This window comes from Plecotus auritus (genome assembly GCF_963455305.1).
Source record: "Plecotus auritus genome assembly, chromosome: 2".
In the NCBI taxonomy this organism is placed as follows: Eukaryota; Metazoa; Chordata; class Mammalia; order Chiroptera; family Vespertilionidae; genus Plecotus; species Plecotus auritus.
Window position 1 is genome coordinate 27,562,108 of NC_137771.1, and position 22,995 is coordinate 27,585,102.

Here is a 22,995-nt window from a genome sequence, read left to right on the forward strand (position 1 = left end):
CCCACAACCGATGTACATGCCCTTGACTGGAATGGAACCCGGGAGCCTTGAGTCCGCAGGCCGATGCTCTATCCACTGAGCTAAACCGGTTTTAGCAAGTTGTATTTCTATATACTAGAAATGAACAATCTGAAAATGAAATGAAGAAGACATACTATTTATAATAACATCAAAAATGATTCAATACCTAGGATTAAAACAAAAGAAGTACAAGAGCTGTATAATGAAAACTATAAAACAATGAAAGAACTTAAAGAAGATCTAAATAAGTGGAAAGACATCCAGTGTTCATAGAACAGAAGACTTAATATTGTTAAGATGGCAGTGCTTCCCAAATTGGTCTACATGTTCAATGTAATCCCTTTCAAAAATTGCAGCTGGATTGTTGCAGAAATTGACAAGATGATCCTAAAATTCATGTGAAAACGCAAGGGATCCAGAACAGCTAAAATAATCTAGAAAGAATAGAAAAAAAAATTGAAGTACACCTCCTGATTTCAAAACTTACAACAAAGCTATTGTAATCAAAACTGTGAGGCACTGACAATAGGATAAACATGTAGATCAGTGAACAGAATTGAGAGTCAAGAAATTCTTACAGCCGAAACCGGTTTGGCTCAGTGGATAGAGCGTCGGCCTGCGGACTGAAGGGTCCCGGGTTCGATTCCGGTCAAGGGCACGTACCTTGGTTGCAGGCACATCCCCAGTGGGAGGTGTGCAGGAGGCAGCTGATCGATGTTTCTCTCTCATCGATGTTTCTAACTCTCTATCCCTCTCCCTTCCTCTCTGTAAAAAATCAATAAAATATTAAAAAAAAAAAAAAAAAAAGAAATTCTTACAGCCCTGGCCGGTTTGGCTTAGTCGATAGAGCGTCAGCCTGCGGACTGAAGGGTCCCAGGTTCGGTTCCTGTCCAGGGCATGTACCTTGGTTGCGGGCGCATCCCCAGTGGGGGGTGTGTGGGAGGCAGCTGATCGATGTCTCTCTCTCATCGATGTTTCTGGCTCTCTTTCCCTCTCCCTTCCTCTCTGTGGAAAATCAATAAAATATATTTAAAAAAAAAATTCTTACATTTATGGTCAATTGGTGTTCAACAAGGGTCTCAAGACCAGTGGGGAAAAAATAGTCATTTCAACACATGATGCTGTGACAACTGGTGAGCCACATGCAAAGAATAAAGTTGGACCCCTACCTCACACTATATACAAAAATTAACTAAGAATGAATTATAGATCTAAATGTAAAAGCTACAAGTGTAAAACACTTAGGAGAAAACATAGGCATAAATCTTCGTGACTTTGGGTTAGGCAGTAGTTTCTTACATATCCAAAGCACAAACACCAAAAGAAAAAATAGATAAATTGGTTTTCAACATAATTAAAAACTTTTTTGCATCAAAGGAAACTGTCAAAAAAGTGAAAAGACAACCTACAGAATAAGATAAAATATTTAGAAATCATATATCTGTTAAGCAACTAGTGTCTAATACGTAAAGAACTCTTAATAAAAAGACAAATGTCCCAATTTAAAAATGGGCAAAAGATTTAAATATACATTTTTCTTAAGATATATAAGTGGTCAATAAGCATAGGAAAAGTTGCTCAATATCAGTAGCCATTAGAAAACTGCAAATCAGAACCACAATGAGACACCGCTAGGATGACTATAAAATAAAAAAGATGGACAATAGGAAGTGTTGGAAAGAATGTGGGGAAATTGGATCCCCTTACGCTGCTGGCAGGAGTATAGAAAGGTGCAACCATTTGGGAAACCAGTTAGGCAGTTCCTCACAAAGCTAAACCATGTGACTCAGCAGTTCCACTCCTAGATATACATCCAAGAGAACTGAAAATATATGTCCATACAAAAACACACACACCAATGTTCAGAGCATCATTCATAATAGCCAAAAAAGTGGAAACAACCCAAATGTCCATCAATTGATGAATGGATAAACAAAATGTGGAATATCCACACAATAGAATATTTATTCAGCTATAAGAAAAAATGAAGTACTAATACATGCTGCAACATGGGAGACTTTGAAAATAGTGTGCTAAGCAAAAGCCAGGTACAAAAAGTGTGATATGATTCCATTTATATGAAATGTCCAGAATAGGCAAATCCATAGAGAAAGAAAATAGGTTACTTGCCAGGGCCTGGGGGGAGAGAGGAATACAGAGTAATTGCTACATGGTTTCTTTTTAGGGTGATGAAAATATTCTAGAATTAGATAGTGGTGATTGTTGCACAACCTTGTGAATATTCTAAAAAATACTGATTTATACACTAAAAAAATGTTTTTTGGTTTGTTTTGCTCCTCTCAGTATTCTTGCCTAAGTTGAGTGACAACATGGAGCCATCCATTTTAGCTTTACTGGGTCTTGGTGGGAGGTGACAGGTCTGTAAGGGAGTGATGGAGACACACATGGATGTAACATTTTACAAACTTGGTTGAGAAAACATTTCTGCGCCTCCTCTACAAAACAGTTGCTTTCAGACTTCTGGGATCCCTTTATTATTTCCTGCCTTAATTCCGCGGTGTTTTGTGTTGTATCTTGCAGTGCCGATGGGGAAGTGAAGCACTGTGTGATCTACAGCACTGCCCGGGGCTATGGCTTTGCGGAGCCCTACAACCTGTACAGCTCGCTGAAGGAGCTGGTGCTCCACTACCAGCAGACATCCCTCGTTCAGCACAACGACTCCCTCAACGTCAGGCTTGCCTACCCTGTCCACGCACAGATGCCCTCGTTCTGCAGATAAAGTGGGAGTGGGAAGAGAGGTGGCTCTCTAGCATTTTTTTCTACAGTTTTATTAGACTATGAGGGCATTCTTTCTACGTAGACTGCTTGTTTTGCACAAGAAGTGATTCTGTGAATGTGAAGTGGAGAGGCCGAGCAGCAGCGGTCAGGAGAGGGTGTAAGGGCCTACGGGTCTTTGGGACCCAGCTGTGCTGCTGCACTAGCATAGGAAGCTGGAAGCAGATGTGGTTTTTTTTGGGAAGTCTGTTTCACTGGGGTTTTTTTTGTTTTTTTTTTTAGCCAAGCACCCTCAACAGAACACATTAGGCTTGAGGGGGTGAGGGGTTATATCTGGAAGCTTCTGCAGAGTCCATGTCCTCTCTGGGTCTTCAACTCTGAGAATGTGATGGGTGTGGCTCTGTGGGGAGTTCTGTTTTGGTCTGGCAGTCTCTCTGACTTCCTCCCAGGGAAGGTTGTTTTGGTCTGTGGTAGAATGGCAGTCAGTGGGAAAGAGAACCAAAGGAGAATGGGAGGCAGACTCTCAGTCAAGGGGTGAAAACCCTTCAGCTGAAGGTCCTGTGTTTCTTAATTAACATAACTTAGACATCAGCGTCTCATAGCTCCTCCCTCTGAAAAAGCATTGTTTAGAAACCAAATTGATCCCAGAAAAACAATGTTTGTTACAGGACTATGGTCTGATGGAAGAAGGCAGCACTCGTGTCTGAATGCACACTTCTGTACCGAAACTTGAAAATAAAAGGAAAGCTAGAATTTGTTAGTTTTAGCAAACACTAAATTGGTCAGTGTAACCCTTCTGCCCTGCCCTTGTTTCTCTGAGGTGAGGAATAGTGTTCTTTTTGTAGGCATGGTAAGCTTTGAATCATAAAATGAAGTTGGTGCTTGTGTGGTGTTTCCTTAGCCTGAAGAATGATCTGTTGTTTGAAACCTTTGTAACTTGTTTGTATGAGTAAAGAAAAGGTGCAATCCAGTGCTTTTAGATGGCTTGATATACCAAATAATGATATAGAACAATATTCTTATATGTGCTTCCCCAAGTTTAAAGGCCCTGCAGAAACAGTGACCATGTTAATGACTCACCCCTGACCTTTGCTGGGTAGGGCTTCAGGGCATTCATTCACAGGTTGCTAAGGCTGTAGCAGGAAGGGACCAGATTGGGGGCAGGGACCTCAGTACATCACAGACCCAGGAACTCCCATGTCCAGGGCAAGGGTCATACCACATTACCCATGTGCTTCCATACTTCTGTAAGGAAAGGATAGGATGGTTTGGAGTTCAGACTGTTAGTAAAAACCATCTGGAGGCTTTTCTCTTTGCCTTTTCTGTGATCCTGCCATTAAGATGATGTGCACAGACTGTCCTGATTTTAGGCCAGGATCTTCTGCTCCATGTGGTTTAAGCCTTCCAGCTGAGTGGAGCTAGGCAAATGGAGTTGGAGGCAGGCATCTCCTCCAACTTCCATTATGCCCTCCCCCAGCAGTCGATACTCATTGGACAAATAGAATTCAGCTGCCTCTGAGCCAGTCCTGGAACCAGAATAGGCTCAGAGTGAGTCAGCTGTTTGAGCCCAAAGCTGTGCAGTCAGGCGTCCTGGCTGAGCTACACAAGAAGCCAGTATCTGAGTCTTGGTACTTAGGCTTGCAGCTGGGAAAGCTCTAGCTTTGGGGATGAAAGAAACATATTGCTTTTCCTGAGCGTTTAGGACTATGACAGAAATTAGACCGATGAGGATAGGAAGGAAAGGGCATATCTTTTTGGCTTTTCCTTGGTTATGTTGTAGTTCCAAATTGGATGAGGCAGACAAATGAAGTCCCTTCAGTGTCACTGTTCTGACTTAAGCCCTTAACTGTGTGAACTGCACATCCCTTCCCCAAATTGCCAGATTGAAATCTTGCTGAAAGTTTTAGAGTAATGGCCGGCTGATTGCTGCGAGACACACCTCGGTAGCTTTGCACCTGGTGTTGAACCTGCCTACGCGGTTAGTTGCACAAGATTGGGTGCAAGGAATCCCTCCTTTCTAGCACTAAAATTTAGTATTTGGAATGTCTTAAATGAAAATGGGAATAAGGATACACAACTGTAATGTTGACCTGTGTGTTGCTCCTTGTCAGGCAGATGTTAAGGGTGTGCAGGGAGAGAGCTAGCGTCATCTGTTATCTGCACTTGGGCTGCTGGCTTGTGGAGAAGGGCTGCTCTTTTTTAGTCCTACATTCCTTCACTTTTTGTTTCTTTCCTGTTTTTCATTCTCGAATTTGTTGCTTTTTGGGGACTAAGACCTAGGGATCATTTGAGAAATTGAAAAGTGTCTTCTTTGCCACGAATTGCTTGATCCTAATGAGTCAGTGGAAATGGCATAGGGACCAGTCGACTAACCATGTGGAGGGGTAGTATGCTGCTTCTTTACTCTGTGGTCTAGGCAGCAAGCCTTGGCCTCCGTGTGAGTCTGGTTCTGTGTCCTGGGATGTTCTTTTATGGCATCTTAACTGCATCCTCACTGAGGCAGAGGGTAAAGAGACAGAACAAGACCAGAGTGGCCCATTGCTTTCCTGGCTAGAGAAGCCAGCTACCAACATGGAAGCAGCTTGGGGCTGGCTGGACCCAGGTCCTAGGCCCATCTATTCCAGATGGAGCTTTCATCACTGAACAATGTTCTGTCTCCACCAGGCCATAGATGCTAAACCTTGGCCATGGCTCAGGCCTCTACAGGGTAGCTGTGTCCTTATTGCTGATTTAGTCAAGGTTGAGGACTTCCTAATAAGTCTCCTGCCCCATTTCATCTCCAAGCCCTGATGGGACCTCCCAGTCATTTCGGGCCTCATGTGCTCCGGGTACGCTTTTTTGAGAGCCAATATGGTGTCTTCCATAGGTTTCTTCTTGCTGCAAGGAGCCAGCCTCCTGGGTCCTCTTGGGCCAAGAATTGCATCTGGGCAATTCCTGGTTTTCAAGGTGATCTGTGTTGCCAGTTAAGACTCCAGAGTAGTCCTCTGTGAGGCTTTAGTGGCCTCAGAGCAGAGGGTCCAGATGGGTGTCTGTCTGGGCCCTCTGCTGCCAATGGCTCAGCCTTGCTCCAGCTCCAGCCACTTGTGACAACCTTGTTTCCTTACAGATTCCAGCATGTGACTTTGGTGCCCTGTTGTTACTTGTGAAAAACCTATTCTGTTGTCTTTGATGTAGTCAAAAAAATTCATGTAGTTTACGTAAAAATATCTGATTCACAAGGAAGCCAACTATATGTCTTGTGTTGGGACAGTTCATAATGTAGTTCCTAGACCACTTTTGCAAATTGTTCTTGTCACCAGATGTGTTCAGACATTGCTGTGCAGTTGTAGGGGAGGGTGGGGGGAAGATGGGGAAGATACTTTTTGGTCTTTTTGTTTTGGACCTTTCCCCAAGAGGGGACAGTTTGACCAACTTGCTCCAGTAATGCAATAAAGACATTTCATTGAAGTATCTTGTTTGTCCTCGTGCTATAGAGGGAGGTGGTTTGGGGCTAGGAGCAAGGGGAAGAGGTCTGGGGAGTTGAAAAGCCCTGAAACTTCCAAACCTTCTATCCCATGAGCATCAGAAGATTGGTCCTGCAACTGACCTGGGGCCACCAGAGGCACTTCTATCCCTGAAGAGGAGGAAGTCGGCCCAAACAGGTATGAAGCCAGCCCTGACCGGTTTGGCTCAGTGGATAGAGCGTCGGCCTGCGGACTGAAGGGTCCCGGGTTCAATTCCGGTCAAGGGCATGTACCTGGGTTGCAGGCACATCCCCAGTGGGAGGTGTGCAGGAGGCAGCTAATTGATGTTTCTCTCTCATCGATGTTTCTAACTCTCTATCCCTCTTCCTTCCTCTCTGTAAAAAAATCAATAAAATATATTTAAAACAAACAAATAAACAAACAAACAAAACAAAACAAAAAAACAGGTATGAAGCCAGAATCCTGTCAGCCCGACACAGGGAGACTCAGAAACTCATCTGGGAAAGTTAAATCTGAAAGACATTTCCTCCTTTCCCCATTCCTGACGATTAGAAAGCCGTTTATTGATTCTCATCACATCTTTCTGCCTGGAAATAACCATATTTCCACATTCTATTTTGGAGGCAGGAGAAATGGGCTCAGGCTTACTGTTTGTCCTCTTGTTGCCCCAGGCCCTTGTCACCATTCTGCCAGGCACTTTGTTGAGGTTCCTATGTGTTGGGAACAGTCAACAAACAAGTGATGACCTCTGCTTGCGCAGAACATTGCAGTTCTCATCCATGTCTCAGGCCCCATGGATGTGCACTGACTTACAAATCAGATCAGGTAAGGGAATAGTTTCCATGTTCTAAATGACCTTGCCTGTGACCTCCCTCACTACATTTTAGCTACATAGCACCCCCAAGGCCACTGCTAGGAATTATGGATTATTTTCCCGAATCCCAAGAGTTGCTTCCACTCTACAAAGGCCCTCAAATTCCTATTTTCAGTCCAGTCCTCTCTTCTGTACCCCACCTGCTGGCAGGATATCTCTACTAGGAACTTCAGCATCCCACAGATACTGCTAACTTATTTACAGAGAAAACATGCTTGGTTATGAATTCCCTTATCTTCTTACCACCAAATCTACAAACCTATCTGTATTCACAAAACTCCCGTTTACCTATTAAATTACAAAAGTTAGCCCTTGGATTCTGTTTTCTCTCACCTTCTCAGGAACCTTCCATCATCAGTTAGCAATTCTTTCAACATTGTTTCCTCTCAGTTGAATCATCCACTGACATTTGAACATGGCCTTTATTGGCTAATATAATTGGAAAATCTGATTATGGGCCTCAAATATCCTAAGCACCATGTCTCTCTCCATCTCTGCTATGCCAGCTCATGCTTGGTTTCACTTTGTGTTTAGGCTCTCTCCAGGTGGACAAATGGCCTCCAACAGTCCAGACTCAGCCTCTGACAACTCCACCGAGGAGAGGTAGTCTTTTCAGGTACTGACTGCATGCTTGTTTTATGTATTCATGGGACTGCGGCACGATATCCATGAGAAGAGGGCCTTGTTAGGCTCAGCAATAGTGCAAGACAGCACTTTCACAAAATTGTCTAAATTTGTCTTTATTGCCTCACTTCCTTAAGTATTTCAATACAGTTTCCACCATTACCTGAAACTGCTCTCCTTCATGTCTTCAATAACCATCACTGTTGACACTCTTCCCCAGGAAAAACTCTACCATTGGCTCCATGACAACTCATTCATCTAGTTTTACTCCTAAATCTGTTCATTTTAATTCTCTGGACTCCTGCTGCTTTCTCCAGTATGCCTTCCCCCCTGGCAGTTCTATCCATATCCATGAATTCACCTACCATCTCTAGACTTAATATGTCTGTCTGTTTCTCCTGCTCAGACCTCTTCTGGGAGGTGCACCTCATATTCAGCATACTGTCATCACATTGTCCGCTTTCTCTTACATTATTTCAGTGAATGGGAATAAGTAACTCAGCTGCTTGTGTAAGTCAGAAATGTCATTATTGTTGATAACTTCTCTGCTTCATGTCTAAATAAAACCCATCAACCCATACACAAATCCAACTTTGTAAGAATTGAAGGTATCACTTCTCAATCCACTGCTTCACTATCTTCTCAACTTCCATACCAGAAGGCCTCCCTGCTTCCATTCTTGACCTCCTCAAATCTATTGTCGTCTTTTCAAAGTACAAATCTGAAACTGTGTAAAACCATTAAATAACTTCCAATTGCTATTAGGGTAAATGATAAAATTCTTAAAATGGTATGGCTTCTCCCAAGTTCAGGATCTCATTCCCCACCTCAGTGACTCCTCACTGGCTCCCTCCCCATGCATTAATCCTAATGTCTTGGGCCTTTTTCCTTTTATATATATTCTCTGTACAGTCCCCATGTACTCCTATGCCTTTAATTACCAGATATTTGCTGATGGCTGCCAAATCTGTGTCCAACTCCCTATACCTTCCCTCTTTCTAAGAAAACTCCCATTGTCCTAGTTTAGACCACCATAATGGGTCACTACATTATTTTCTTTCTGGTCTGCTTATTCTACTGAGCCTCTCTGTACTGCAGCCAGTGATCTTCCTAAAACATAAATCTACTTATACCACTTCCCTGTGGTTACCTCCCGGAAACAACTCACTCCCCCAGGCTTATCAGGCAGTTTTTCAACTGCCCCACTAGCACTTACCCCATGCATTACAGGATGCTTAGCATCTCTGTGCCTACTCCTTCCAACCCTCCTCTCCTGCCTGCCATTTCCAACCCCCTAAGGGGACAGGCAGTCCCTCCCTCCCATGAACTACTGCAAGTTGTGCATGCCCCAGCTCCTTCGCCCCAATGTGTGGTGCTTCTAACCAGATCCTGATATACATGGGGGTTGGACTCCCTCAGGCAACCAGTTACTTTTATTCCTAGTGTCTAGTGCAGGGGTGGGGTCGACTGTCAATGAATGACTGAAGGAAGAAGTGAATTCAAGAGGGAACTAGAAAGGCTAAAGGGCCAAATGTCCCACTTGTGGGCTTTGCATTGTGGGCAGAGCACACCCTCTGGCGGCCACAGCTTTCCCCATGCAGAGTGACCAAGAGCTGCATGGTGCTTGAAAGACCCAGCCAGTGACCCAGAGGCATTTTCCAGTTTCCAGGCCTCTTTTTAAAAAATATATATATTTTTATTGATTTCAGAGAGGGAGAGATAGAAACATCAATGATGAGAATCATCTATTGGCTGCCTCCTGCACGCCCCCACTAGGGATCCAGCCCGCAACCCTGGGCATGTGCCCTTGACTGGAATTGAACCCGGGACCCTTTGTCCGCAGGCCAACACTGCATCCACTGAGCCAAACCAGCCAGGGCTCCAGGCCTCTTAATACCTCTCCTTCGGCCCTAGGCATTGGATTATGGGACAATAGTGCAAGACAGCAGTTTCACAAGGCCTTCCATGGCACTCCACCTCAGCCCTGCTCCTGCGAGGCCATGACTCCTCCCACAGATGTCCCCCTCTCCCTTGAACACCACCCACCCACCCAGTGCAGTTCTACTCATTGGGGGCTGCCCAGGTCAGCAATGTCCATCTCCAGTGCAGAGGCCTTCCTGACAACAGCCCAGGAAGGGCTCATTGACTATAAACATTCATGACTTACTACTAAACACAGAAGGTGGTTCTCTACTTTCACCTCACCAGGCCTCCCAGCATTTTACCAAGTAAAACTCTTCTCTCGGATTTTATGGTGCCCTCTAAGTCTTTCTTTGCCTTAAATGCTTGTGCTCCTCAGTATATAATTTAATTTTTTGCTGTTTTTTTTTTCCAGTTTGATATTCTTTTTTAAATAATTTATTGTTGAAAGAATTACACATGTTCCCTTATTGATACACTAATGGCTCTCAATTTTCTATCATCAGTCTAGATCTCTCTATTGCATTCGAGACCCATACATCTAGGTACCTTGCGGATGTCCCCCCAGTACCAAGTTAAACTCTTCACCTCTCTCCACTTTTCCTCTTCATTTTCTGGCTAAGAGGCGTTCTAATTTGGTATAGATATGTGGGTTCTAGAGTCAAGAGATATCTAGGTTCTAATCCTAGCTCTGCCCAAGCTATATGATTTTGTTAATATCTGAAAACCTGAGTTCCTTATCTATAAAGCAGGCATATTAGTCACTATGTGGCCTTCTTGGGTTCTTCATCACCTACAGAAAGTCAAAATTCTTGTAAGACCATCAGTTATGACTCTTGCCTAACTCACTACGCCCATTTCCACTTTTGGTTCCTTGAATATACCAGGCATATGGTTAAGTGCTATACTCTGCCTGGACACCCTTACACTAATTCCTACTCTTCTAACCCAGCAAATTACTACCTATTACCTATCCTTCAGGTTTGAACTCAGATGTCATCATCTCTGGGAAGCCAAGGTGGGTTAGAGGCCCCTCTCCTGAGAGTAGAAACTGTTTTAGTCACTCTATTACCAGCAATAACATAGGACTTTGAGTTATATTTGTGTTGACTGAAGGAAAGAAGCAAAGACATAAAGATGGTTTCTAAGAGCATGTATTATACAGATCCAAGTTAAGAAATGGCAAACAACTGCTATGTTTGCTTTAAAAGCTCATTGGTTGCAAATGCCAAGTCCTGATGCTTGTGAGGGGCCCGTGGGTCTCGGCCCCTTTGGAGCAGGCTGGGCCCAGGCTCCTGGGCGAGGGGGCAGCTTCTGCAAGGAAGGTTCTGCCTCCTGTCACCTGAGGCCTCAGGCACTGTGGTGATGCCCAGGGCTGGCTCCTCCTTCTCTCTCTGTGCACACTCAGGCTCCCAGCGCCAGCTTTGGCTGGAAAGCTCACAAGGGTGGGCCAGTCCAGGGGCGTTGGGTGGCCATGACTTCCCCTCCTGCCTAGGAGACAGGTACTCAGGATGGGCTGGAGCTGTGGCTTCCAAATCCTGGGAGCTGACCAACCCACCTTCCGTTGTTGCCTTTCTGCTTATGGATGCCCCCTCAGGGCCCGCAAGAAGGAATTTCCAGGACCATGGGCCTGGCCCTCCAGGAGTGGAGGAGGCAGGGGGGCCACTGGTGGGGATGAGTCCTGAAGAACTGGGACAAAGTGCTGTTAGTGCCTGGGTGTGGAGGAGCTGGGCCTTCAAGCAGCCTTCAGGGGGGATGGGATCTGTGGGTCCAGCCCCACCCAGGCTGGGAGTTGGTGACAAGGAGCTGGCAGCCTCCTCAAAGACTTGCAGGATCCCAAGCTTCCTCTGGGGGTCACCAGGGCCTTCCATTCTGGGGTCCCTGGGCAAGAAGGCATCTTCTTCCTCCCCCTCTCCTGCTCCTCTGAGGGGCGGATCCTGGCCGACTTCTGGGTTAGGTACTAAGCTTGGTTCCTGCACACCTTGGCTGTTCTCAGGCCCCTCATCAGTGTCATCCTCTGAAGAGTCAACCTCCCGGATGGCTTCCTGCTTCTGCAGTGACTCTCGCCGCTCCGCCCGGTCCTGTCGGAGGGTGCCTAGAGCTCGTGAAGGAGCAGGCTGCAGCACTCCTTTCCCTGGCAGCACCCCCTTCCCAGACAGCACACTCCTGGTCCCAACTACCTCCAAAGGACTGACTTCCCTGGGTGGCAGTTCCTTCTTTAGCTCAGGGTGGGGCAGGTCAAGGCTATGCTTTCGAGAAGTGGCTAGCTTCTTCTCAGAAGCAGCAAGTGCAGCCGCCAGTTTCTCAGCTGACTGCACCCTCTTAAGTAGTGGTGAGCGGGGAGGCTCCGCACTCTTGGGCCGGGAGAGTTGCCTGCCTAGGGGAGGCGACAAGTGAAGCTTGGTGGGGAGGGCCTGGGTTCCATGGCCAGACAGGGGTGATGGGGAGCGCTGGGGCGAAGCTGCTGGTGGTGGAGAAGGGGTGTGGGCCAGTGGTGACAGTGGGATGCTGCCTGCTGACTTGCGCCGTGGAGAGCGGTACTGCCGTTGGAGCTTGGGTGCCAGACCGTGCAGGGAGCTGGGCCGTGTATGCCCAGAGCCGGCTGGAGAGCTGGGCACACTGGAGCTGGGGGAGCTGCTCTGTGATGAATTCCCTCCCACTTTGCACAAACAGACAAAAGCAGAGAGAGCAATGTTAGCTGTTAGAAATGACTGAGGGGCAAGGCAGTGCTTAGCTCTGGAATGTCCCAGGAGTATCAAAGTTACCCCATTAGCGAACCAGAGCCCAGGCCATAGAGATGAAGTCACCCTCCACCCCTGTCACCTCCTCCCCAAGACAGCTGGATCTTCCAGGGGGTGGGTTGAATTGAGAGTTTCAGAGTGGGACCCAGAGAACCAGAGGGCCCCGGCGCTTTCCTACCTCCCAGGGGTTGTCTGCGATCTGCAGAGAGCCTTTCCTACCTGAATGCACAGCATCAGGAGTCACCCGGTAACCCTGAGTGGGAGATCTGGGGGAAAGGCTGTGGCCATGTGTGGGAGAGCCCGGCCCGCTCTCTCCTGATGACAAGGAGCGGTTAAGGGAAGAGAGGCTGCGGCTGGTGTGGAGCAGGGATGCCTGTTTAGTGATCTTTCGGAACAGGGAGCTCCTTTTTCTGCTGCAGAGACAAGAGTCAAAGCTGTCTGATTTGGTGCACAGGGCGCAGCACACACATGCACCATATACTGGCCCAGAGCAGACCCTTGGGCCAAGTCTGGCTTACCTTTCTTGCCCATCTTTGCCCCGGCTCCGCTTGCTTCTTCGGGCCATCTTGGCCTTGTAGCTGCCCCTCCGTGCCGGCCCCACTTTAATGGATGTGTTCTCCAGGGGAGTTGTTGAAATAGACAACTTGTTTCCACTCTGGGGACCAGAACATGACCCCAGGCTAAGGTGATGGCCATATTTTTGATCCAACTCCTACCCCTGGGCATGGCTAGACCACAGCTCTAGCCTTTGTCCCTGCATCAACATATCTGAACTACAAACCTGTCTTCTCTTCACAGGTTAGCAAATGGCTCTGACTGGAGCCCAAGTACTTTGGGTTGAGAAGGTAGAGAAGAGGCTTACCTGTCCTGCTCTCCAATCCTACCCAAGGCCCAGAGTATCACTGGGCCTTAGTCAGTGAAGGTGGTGCCTTCCAGCGAAAACGCATCACTATGGCCGTACCCAAATTGTGTGTGTATGTGCACCTGTACTCAGTGAGTGCCAGGTGTACATGCACTCGACTCCTACTCCCCTATGGCCAGTCACAGACTCCAAAGCTGGGGTCCACCACAGCAGGCAGCACACCCAGCACTAACCTTCAGGATCAGCTCCACCACCTCAGTGTGCACCAGCCCATGCACAGGCTCCCCGTTGACATGAGTGATGAGGTCGCCCTGACGAAGCCCCGCCTCACTGGCTGGACCTCCATCCTCCACGTGCTGCCCCAGGGAGAGAACAGTTATCAGCCTGGAGCCTGAGCCTGACGCCTGAGGGTAGTGTGGGCAGGGACAGGCAGGCCCTGGTAAGGGGAAGGTAGAGTGACGAAGCTGGGAGACAATGGGTCTGGATGGCCGGACATACCCACACCATGTGGTGCACAGTGTAGACGTCCAAGTCGCCCATGTAGACACGGATCGCCCGCAGGGTGAAGCCATACTTCTTGCCAGCTCGGTGAATGATGATGGGGGTCCTCGAGTTGCTGAGGGCTGGCAAGAAGTCCCTGCTTGGAGAAGAGTCCCTGGATGATGGGTTGGATGACTGGGAATGTGGGGACATGGGGCTGGCCAAGGGAGAGCAGGTGTGGTGTTCTGGAGAATGAGAAACCAGGACTTAGTGGGTCAGGGGAACCTGGCCTGGCAAAGATCCCAGACCAGCCCCCTGCCTAGGCTGTTGATCACACACAACCCTAGCCAGAGACAGAGCCTTAGCTCAGGTATGTGCTCCCCATAGCCTCTGAGCAGCAAAGCCCCTCCTGTATCCGAGCCCTCTCAGACCCCAGCAGGTGGTGGAAGGGCAGCTGGCATTTATTGAGTGCTTACTTATATGGACCAGGGACCATATAAACCCTTCATACATATTTAAACTAGAGACCTCTAGTTTCATAACAAAGGGACAACAGTGACACGGTCTCTCAGATACCTGCTCAACATAACAATGCACAGACACACCTGCCCTGTGCAGACTCCTGCACAGGCCCACGGAGACTCCAAGGCCCTTCCTGTGTGTTTTATCCTAGTTCCCCAAGCCCTCACCTGTAGGAATGAGGAGGGACAGGGCTGTGGCTGAGGCAGACTTGATCACTTTGCTGATGGGGCGAGTGGTGCGCTTTTCTATAGAGTCGCCAGAGAGCAGCCGGTGGCGGGCCCTGCGCACTGCCAGGTCACTGATGGCCTTGGCTGTGGCTCCCTCAGCCAGCTGTGGGGTCCCACGGCCTCGAGTCTCCATGGCTGTGGGCCCAAATGAGCAATGAGACCTGCGATGCACCCGAGCTGCCCTTCCCTGCCTCCCTGCACTATGGTCCAGCCTGGGCCCTTTGGCCACCTGCTGGGCCACACCTGGACTAGAACCACTGCTCTGGCCAGCAGGCTCCTCATCCAGCTTCAGCTGCTGCTCCACTGGCCGTTCAGGGATAGGCCCAGACATCCCTTCTGCAGATGTGGGTGTCAGAAGCCATATGCCCTCCTGCTGCTGCCTCCTGGGGGTGCTGGTAGCCTCCTCAGGGCCCTCAGGGAAGCGAGACACATCCAGGAGGCCTGAGCAGTGACGTCGCACGGTCAGTGGAGGGCTTGAGTCACTTTCCGTGTGGGAGGACTCAGACACCGACAGCCGCTTCCGCAATCTGCAAGACACAAGGCCCAAGGTGAGATGGCCCTGGGGGTCTCCCTCCTACAGCCCAGGCTTCCTTAGGTTCTCATAGAACTCTGTTCTCAGACGTTCCTGACGAGCCGCTCTTGTGGACGCCCCCTCACTGCCACTACACTCCTCCCCAGCATCTGAATCCCGCCCACAATCTGTGACAACTGAAGGATGGCTGTGCTGCCCACTCTGGGTGAGATCTGGGTGCTCACATCTCAGGGGAGCCAATCACCCAGCTCCGGTCTCGACCCTTCAGCCCCGCCAGGCCATCTGAGCGGTCTTCCTTCTCCTCACTCAGGCTGCGCTTGGTGGGGGGTGGTGTCCGGTGCTCTTCGAGCAACGACAGCCGCTCCATGCTACTGTACACCTGTGGGCACATCAGACGTGCTGGGGACGGGCTCCAACGGAAACCTAAGGAGCAAATAATGTCCTGCACCCGATCCCCAGGAATCTGAATGGGTGCTCCCCGTACTCCCCCATACATACCCTTGACTGTTCAAGGAAACAGCAATTTCCTCTGGGCTGACCTGGCCTCACCCCTGGAGTGGTTCTAGAAGTGTCTGTCCTATGCAGGCCCAGCCTTTCCTCCTCTTTTTCCCGAGGAAGCCCCATCACTTCCTCCCCAGCCTGCCCCAGGCATGACTCTTGACAGGTCCTCTTCTTCCAATCCTCCAGCCTCCCCTATCCAGTCTGGGCCTGCCTCAGTGGTACCTTGCTGAATCTGGGAGAGCAGGAAGAGAACTGGCGGATCTCAAGACAGCCATCTTCACTCACTTCCTCCTCATCTTCTGAGTCCACGTGGTGATACCGATCTGAGCGGGCTGGGTCAGACAAACAGGACAGTCCCCTTCAGAGGCCACTGGTGGTAGCCTCTTTTTGACCCTAACAAACCTCAGGAGGGCCTGGAGAGGTTGCTCTCCCCATGCCAAGGTCAGAGTGCATGGGTATTTCTGAAAAAGCAGGCAGGAGCCCTAATCCTCCTAACCCATCGTGGCCTTACTGTCAAAGTAGCTGGTATCATCTTCCGATTCCAGTTGAGGAATAAATTCAGCCTTCTGGCGAAGAAGTCCTGTCCAGTCCAGACCAGTGAAGAATGGGTGCTGCTTCACCTCACAAGCACTGCCTATGGACAGGGAGGGTGTGGGCAAGGGGGCGGGTGAGCAGGTCGAGTCCAGGTCAGCAAGTCCACGGAGAACCCAGACCTCAAGAAGCAAGGCCTGGAGGCCTCAGTTCCAGCACCTTCCCAGATCTTCTGCCCAGAGGAGCAGAGCGAGTTTCAGGACCCAGAGGCACTACTCACACTTGAAGCCTGACCCTCCTGGTTGCATGGACTCAGCCTCCCTCTTCCCTCTTCCATGTGATGAAAAAGTTTAGTGGGGCCTGTCCTACCTGTACCCAGTCTTTCCAGAGGGTTCTGGTGGAGCAGTTTAGAGGTGAGGTCCTGGGCATCGGGCGGCAATGCATCATCCCCCTCAGGCCACACAATCTCATCTGAAGGGTCAGCGCGGGTGAGAAGAAAGGGAGTGGGTGAGAGAAGGGCCTCAGAAGTTGTAGGCAGAATGGGAGATGGAGAAGATGGTCCTCGGATAGAAGGGTAGGGAGGCATAAAGGGTTCAGTCTAGAATCCCTGAAAGCTTGCCTGGGACCCCAATTCCTTAGGTTTCTATCCTCCTAGAGCGCATGCCCCAGAGCATGGCTTGCTTTCTGGTCCAGGGTGGGCACTGCAAAACCATGACTTCCCTGAAGCTCTAACTCCTCCTGCCTTTACAGTCCAGACACACGTACATGCCCACACAAAACTCACACGCACAGGATACGCACACAGACAACACAGGTACATAGCCAGAACAAGCCCCAGGTGATACACACCGTGTGGCTGTGCACACACACAACTAAGAGGCAAGCATATATGACAAGAACCCTAAGCCTCATAGGTGCATGCGTAAATCATTATCTGTGGATCCAGACTCTGCCTCCCCATGGGCCAGGGTGATGGTACCTACCACTGATCACTTGCCCAAAGAGCTCCTCCGGAGTGTCTCCAAAGAAAGGGACGCAACCCACCAGGAACTCATACAGGATTATGCCCATGGCCCACCAGTCCACTGGCTTCCCATAGCCCTGACGCAGAATCACCTCAGGCGCAATGTACTCTGGAGTCCCGCATACCTGGGCATAGAGAAACCAGGCTGACTCAGCTTCCTGAGGCAGTTCCCTGGCATGACAGCTGTAGGGGTGGCGATTCCCACCTTTGGGGGAAAAACGTCTGAGAATAAAGACTAAAGACTCAGCTAACTTTGGTTAATGAGCAAAATCAACCAGGTTACCAGAGTTGGAACTGTTGGTGGGGCGAGTTTATCTCCTAATTACCCAAGGACAGCAGCTCCAGGGGAGCCTTGCTCTTGACTGTGCCAGGAGGTTCAGAATGGACCTCACACCAGTCTGAGTGTCAATGGTCATATGACCCATTTTCTCCAAACTCTGAGGAAGATGATTTTGGATTTTGTATCTATACTAGAGGCCCAGTGGGGTCCCTCAGCCTGGCCTGCAGGGATTGGACCGAAATCAGCTCTCCGACATCCCCCGAGGGGTCTCGGATTGTGAGAGGGCGCAGGCCAGGCTGAGACCCCAATGGTACATGATCAGGGCCAGGAAGAGACCGCGGAAGGGCTCCAGGGCGTGTCTGGCCTGTCTCGCCCAGTCCTGATAGGCCAGACCCCACAGCAAACTAACCTACCAGTTGAAGCATCTGCCCCCTGGTGGTCAGTGCATGTCATAGCGACTGGTTGAACGGTCAGACACTTAGCATATTAGGCTTTTATTATATAGGACTAGAGGCCTGGTGCACGACATTCGTGCACTGGAGGGGGGGCGGTCCCTCAGCCGGGCCTGCGTCCTCTTGCAATCCGGGACCCTTCGGCAGATATCCCACAAGGGGTGCTTAGTGCTGCCGTGGAGGCAGGAGAGGCTCCCGCCACTGCTGCTGCACTTGCTAGCCGTGAGCCCGGCTCAGGGCTTCTGGCTGAGCAGCATGAGCACCACTCAGCAAAAAGCTGGGCTCGCTGCTCCTTAGCGCTGCCTTGGAGGCGGGAGAGGCTCCCGCCACCGCCCCTGCGCCAGCCGTGAGCCCGGCTTCTGGCTGAGTGCACTGACTACCAGGGAGCAGCTCCTGTGTTGAGCGTCTGCCCCCTGGTGGTCAGTGCATGCCATAGCGACTGGTTGTTCTGCCATTTGGTCAATTTGCATACTAGGGTTTTATCATATAGGATAATTCTCTGTTCCACCCTATTTTCTAAATGTGTGACCTATCTCAATGCTTCCCTGGAATCAAAAGATGAAAAAGACAGGAGCTCCCAGTCTTAACATATACCTACAGGGTAAGCATACCCTCCCCCCACCCCCTGTCTTTATTCTGAGGCCTGGAATTCAACCCCCAAAGTCTCAACCATCCTTCCTTACCTGCTTGTCCAGGAACTCCCGGGCATCCTTTTCAATGTGGCCCTCATACAAGTTTGTTGTCAGACTCATGAGGCCAATTTTAGAAAGGCCAAAGTCAGTGAGCTTGATATGCCCCATGGATGTAATCAGGAGGCTGGGAAACCAGAGAGACAGAGGATGGAGTTATTTCCTCAGTTTTCTAAAAGTGCTAACCTTACTATGTGCCAGATTTCCCTACTCAGGCTTCTACGGGGCTCCACAGCAGGGTAGCTTCAGCGAGAAGACAGGGACCTGGAAGGAATAAGAGCTCTGGCTTTGTAAGCACTGCATTTTTCACAAGCAGCCTGCTCTTTGCCCATTCCTCCAACCCACTCTGTTTGCTGCCTTCACTGTATTCTTCCCTGGGGGCAGATGTCAGCCAGCCGAGGAAAACTTTCTGCCACAGAGCGGTCAGCCGCATCCTAAGGCTGCAGCCATTCCCAGTCCTCTCTTATCTGGTGGCTCTCAACACCCCTGACTCAGAGGCACATACTCTTGTTCCATGTCCAGGGTGGGTCTTAGAGGGGTGGTTGGGAGAAACTACAAGTCAGATCTCAAAAAGAACTGTCTTTTTCCTCTCCTTTCACATCCTCCACCTGAGCCATTTCATTTTGTTCGAAGGCTGCTCCTGGCCACACCTTTATTCTGATTCCCAAATCAGTATCTCTGGTCCTGACTTCGGAACTCCATGTCCATCGACTGCCTAGCCAGCCGTGGGCAAACTACGGCCCGCGGGCTGGATCCGGCTGTTCTATCTGGTTCTCTTGCTCTCCCCTCCGCTCCTTTACTTTGAATTTATATTAGTTCACACAAACACTCCATCCATGCTTTTGTTCCGGCCCTCCGGTCCAGTTTAAGAACCCATTGTGGCCCTCGAGTCAAAAAGTTTGCCCACCCCTGGTAGACGTTTTACAGACACCACACACTCAACCTGTCCAAACTAGTCATCTTCCTAACTAGCCCTCTTCTTGGTGAAAAGCATAGTTTCTGTTACCTAATTAGCTCTGTGATACATGCTTTATTGATTATTCATAAAAATACTAGTATTTTGGCTCCTGAAAGGTCTTACAAAATAACACAACAAATGTTATTATCCCCATTTTAAAGAGGAGGAACAGGGGATCACAGAAGTTTAATTCGCAGACTCGAGCTCACGGAGTTAAGGAGTGGTCATTTGAATGCGGGCCTGTCTAATGTCAAAGCCACTTTCCACTTCGGAGGCTTATCTGTGTGCACAGTCCCAGGCTAGAAATCTGGACATCCCAGACTACTGCTCTCTTGCTTCTTTCTGCACCCCCCACCCCAACCTTATCATTTCCCTTCTACTTCCCAACACTATGCCCTCTTAGTCATCTTGCTTAGGTGCAGGCATTGTTGTTTTGGCCTGATCTACTGCAGTGGTCTCACTATCTCTTCCCACCAGCAGAGTGATCTTCCTAAACTAAACCCAAAGTCTGAGCGTGTCATTTTATCACATCTTTGGTTCATAGGCCCTTCAAAGACCTCTAGGATCCTTTAAATAAAACCCAAACTTAACGAAAAGGCCCTTGATGATCTAATTCCTGCCTATCTCTCTGGCCTTATCTCTTACTACTGACCAACCATACTGTACAACAAGCATGTCAAACTCAAATGCTAACACGGGCCAAATAAACAAGGTTTAAGTTTATGTGGGCCACAAAAAAACAAAAGTTTCAATTTTCATAGAAATGTAGGTTTATTTTGATAGCAATATGTTGAATACAAAGGGCTGAAATAAGTGAGTAATCGTTAACATAAAATGGAACAATTTAATAAAATTAATATTTTTTCTTGAACATTAACTTATCAGACACTGAATAACTGCATAAATTAATAAGTGTAACACAAATAAACCTACTTTTCTTGTTCTCCAAAAGCGAAATATTTCCTGTTGCGCACACCAAACAAGTCAGTCCAACACTAATAATATGGCAAATATTTGCTGCTAGTATTAGTGGAGAGAAATGGTGCGCCTGTGCGTAAGGGAAATGACTGCAACACAATTATAGTAATCAGTCATGAGTGAACAGTGTAGTTCGTTATTAGTAATTATGTATAACAGGATATTTTAAAAATTAAGTTACGAAATTTTTATTAATTTTTATTTATTAACAGTTTCTTAATACCGTTATATTGGCTGGGCCGCAAAAATATTCATTGTGGGCTGCATGTGGCCCTTGGGTCACGAGTTTGACATGCTTGCTGTACAACTTGTAGTTTCTGAATGGGTCACACCTCTGTGCCTTTGCAAATCCCACGCCCCAGCTTTAGAAAGCTCTTCCCACCTTTTTCCAGTTGACTAATGCCTTCCAAGAAACAGCCTGTACACGGATATTTCTGTCTTCCACTCTAGACCAGGGACTATTTTTTAGCCCATAATATCATGCTTGGCACAGAGTAGATGTCAGCAAATGTCAGAACACTTGTTCAGCCATCTACTATATATGCTGATCCTTTTGTTCCTGCCTGGTTTTTTAAGTGGCACTCCCTCAGTAACTCTTACATGTCACCAGAACCTTACAATGCCCCTGCCAGACCTTGCTGGTGATGGTCTCTTAGTGGAGTGGTCAGGGGATAGTGTACTGGGCACAGATGGACACCCACATATGCAACCATTCTGGTATAGATTCAGACATGCTCTGTCGACCTCCATTTATCTAGAGACCAAAGACAGAGAACTTGGAACTAGGGGCCCAGACAGTGGGCATACTTGTCAGGCTTGAGGTCACGGTGCACGATGCCATAGTTGTGTAAGTACTCCAGGGCCAGCACGGTTTCCGCAAAGTACAGACGCACCATGTCCACAGGCAGGGCCCCGATGTTCTTCAGCAGAGTGGCACAGTCTCCTCCTGCAACAAGGGCGGCCACTGTGAGGGAAGGATCCAGTTCTCTGCTCTCAGTAGTCTCAGGTTTACTGTCTCTAAGGCCCCAGGGCAGGCAGACTCAGGGGAGACCCTGGTGCTAGAGACTGTGACTCTAGCCTCTCTGTTGCTGGCATGGGTGGGAAACAGTGTGGAGGGAAGCAGGAGGGAAGGTGAATGGCCCTTTATGCCACTGTCAGGCCAGAGAGAGAAGGAACCCAGGCCTCTATGCCTGTAAGTTGGTTTGTAGAGATAGGACTACATTATTTTAGGATGAGAATCCTGTATATTGCAAACACATCTGTCTGAGACTTCAGCATTGTTCATTTATTTCCTTCCTGATGGCTGTCCTTTATTTTTTGAGTGAAGTAATAGCATAAACTCCCAGCATGCATCTACTAATTAAAAGAGGAGTTTTGTTCAGCTTCAATTTCAAGACTTAGGGAAAATATCTTTGGAAGCTGTACACAGCAGTAAAAAGGGGAGAAGGCAGACCACTGGCCATGAAGCTCTCCTGCTCCATCCTAAAAGCATTTTGTGTGGCCTTAGGGGGTGTCCCTTTCACAAGCCATCAGCCAGGGCAATGGCTTTCCTGTCTTCTGAGGGTCCAGCTTCCAACCCTGGGCTTTTGCCACCTCTTTTGTTCTGCCTGGTCTAGCAGTAGAGGATGTGCAGGCTTTGGGATGCAAGATTCCAGAGCCGCCAGGCTGACACATCCTCTCCCAGAGTGCCTCACTGCACCTGACATGGGCAGCCTCATGGCAGCTGCTGCTGCAGAAGCCTCTTCCTGTGAGGGGCAGGGAGCTGTGTGCCCACTGTCGCCAAACAAGCTGAGATCCTAAGGCAGAAACCAATGTCAAAGAGAGACTGAGAAGCTGGGCCATGAAACTTTACCCCTAAGTAATCTATTGGTCCCAGCTCAGGGATGTCTCAGATTGTGCCTTGGCCTCCATGCCAGGCCACCTTTCCCCAAATACCTTCAACATACTCCATCACCATGCAGAGGTGGCGCTTGGTCTCAAAGGAGCAGAACATGCTGACCACAAAGGGGTTCTCGGCAAAAGTCAGTATGTCACGCTCCACAAAGGCCTGCTGGATCTGGTTGCGTAGGATCAGGTTCTGCTTATTGATCTTCTTCATGGCAAAGCGCTGCCGGGTGGACTTATGCCGCACCAGGAATACGGCCCTGGGAAACACAGCCCATTCAGTCCCCTCATGGACCCTCAGCACCTGAGCTGTGCTCTCCACCACTCAGAGTTGGGGTGGCCAAACTGCCTGCTCTCACACCTTATAAATGTGCAGAACAAAAGGGCAGGGCTGTGCTTATCAATGAGAAGGAACTGGGCACCCTGTCCATAGAGCTCTTCAATTTCCTAATATACTAAGTCCTGGGGACACAGCTCAACCCTTCCCCAGAGCTCAGTGAGAGGAGTGGGAATCGCTTGGGAGAGGAACAGTGCTCAGATGTCAGAGGAAAATGAACTCTTGCCCCTCCAGGAGGCTTTGAGGAAAGAGAGGGTCCATCCCGAGGTATCTGCTGCCCAGACGACTGGGCATCACATACTAATAGAAGGAAGAGCCCAAGGGTTGAGTTAGCTGCAGTCCCTGCCACACCCTGACC

The 22,995-nt window shown here is 48.8% G+C and overlaps 2 protein-coding genes across 13 annotated transcripts in view; one reads left to right on the plus strand and one right to left on the minus strand.

Moving 5' to 3' along the window:
* Window positions 1-6,206, plus strand: part of LOC308241770 (phosphatidylinositol 3-kinase regulatory subunit gamma) — a 97,731-nt gene extending 91,525 nt beyond the window's left edge. Inside the window, exon 10 of the mRNA XM_080655367.1 lies at window positions 2,563-6,206. Within this exon, the coding sequence (XP_080511493.1) occupies window positions 2,563-2,761 (199 nt within the window). The 3' untranslated portion in view covers window positions 2,762-6,206. The remainder of the gene's footprint in view (window positions 1-2,562) is intronic.
* A 3,850-nt stretch (window positions 6,207-10,056) lies between these two features.
* MAST2 (microtubule associated serine/threonine kinase 2) overlaps window positions 10,057-22,995 on the minus strand; it is a 187,694-nt gene continuing 174,755 nt past the window's right edge. For 8 of the 12 annotated variants that reach the window (XM_080656391.1, XM_080656385.1, XM_080656387.1 and 5 more), the window contains 15 exons: window positions 22,352-22,560; window positions 21,224-21,362; window positions 18,475-18,607; window positions 17,019-17,184; window positions 16,405-16,506; window positions 16,016-16,138; window positions 15,727-15,836; window positions 15,228-15,382; window positions 14,715-14,998; window positions 14,412-14,606; window positions 13,741-13,967; window positions 13,476-13,598; window positions 12,899-13,035; window positions 12,600-12,793; window positions 10,057-12,298 (listed from right to left, as the gene is read on the minus strand). In XM_080656391.1, the coding sequence (XP_080512517.1) occupies window positions 10,833-12,298; window positions 12,600-12,793; window positions 12,899-13,035; window positions 13,476-13,598; window positions 13,741-13,967; window positions 14,412-14,606; window positions 14,715-14,998; window positions 15,228-15,382; window positions 15,727-15,836; window positions 16,016-16,138; window positions 16,405-16,506; window positions 17,019-17,184; window positions 18,475-18,607; window positions 21,224-21,362; window positions 22,352-22,560 (3,763 nt within the window). In that variant the 3' untranslated portion in view covers window positions 10,057-10,832. Of the gene's footprint in view, window positions 12,299-12,599; window positions 12,794-12,898; window positions 13,036-13,475; window positions 13,599-13,740; window positions 13,968-14,411; window positions 14,999-15,227; window positions 15,383-15,726; window positions 15,837-16,015; window positions 16,139-16,404; window positions 16,507-17,018; window positions 17,185-18,474; window positions 18,608-21,223; window positions 21,363-22,351; window positions 22,561-22,995 lie in introns of all 12 variants that reach the window. The other 4 variants (XM_080656392.1, XM_080656390.1, XM_080656388.1 and 1 more) reach the window with 2 other exon arrangements.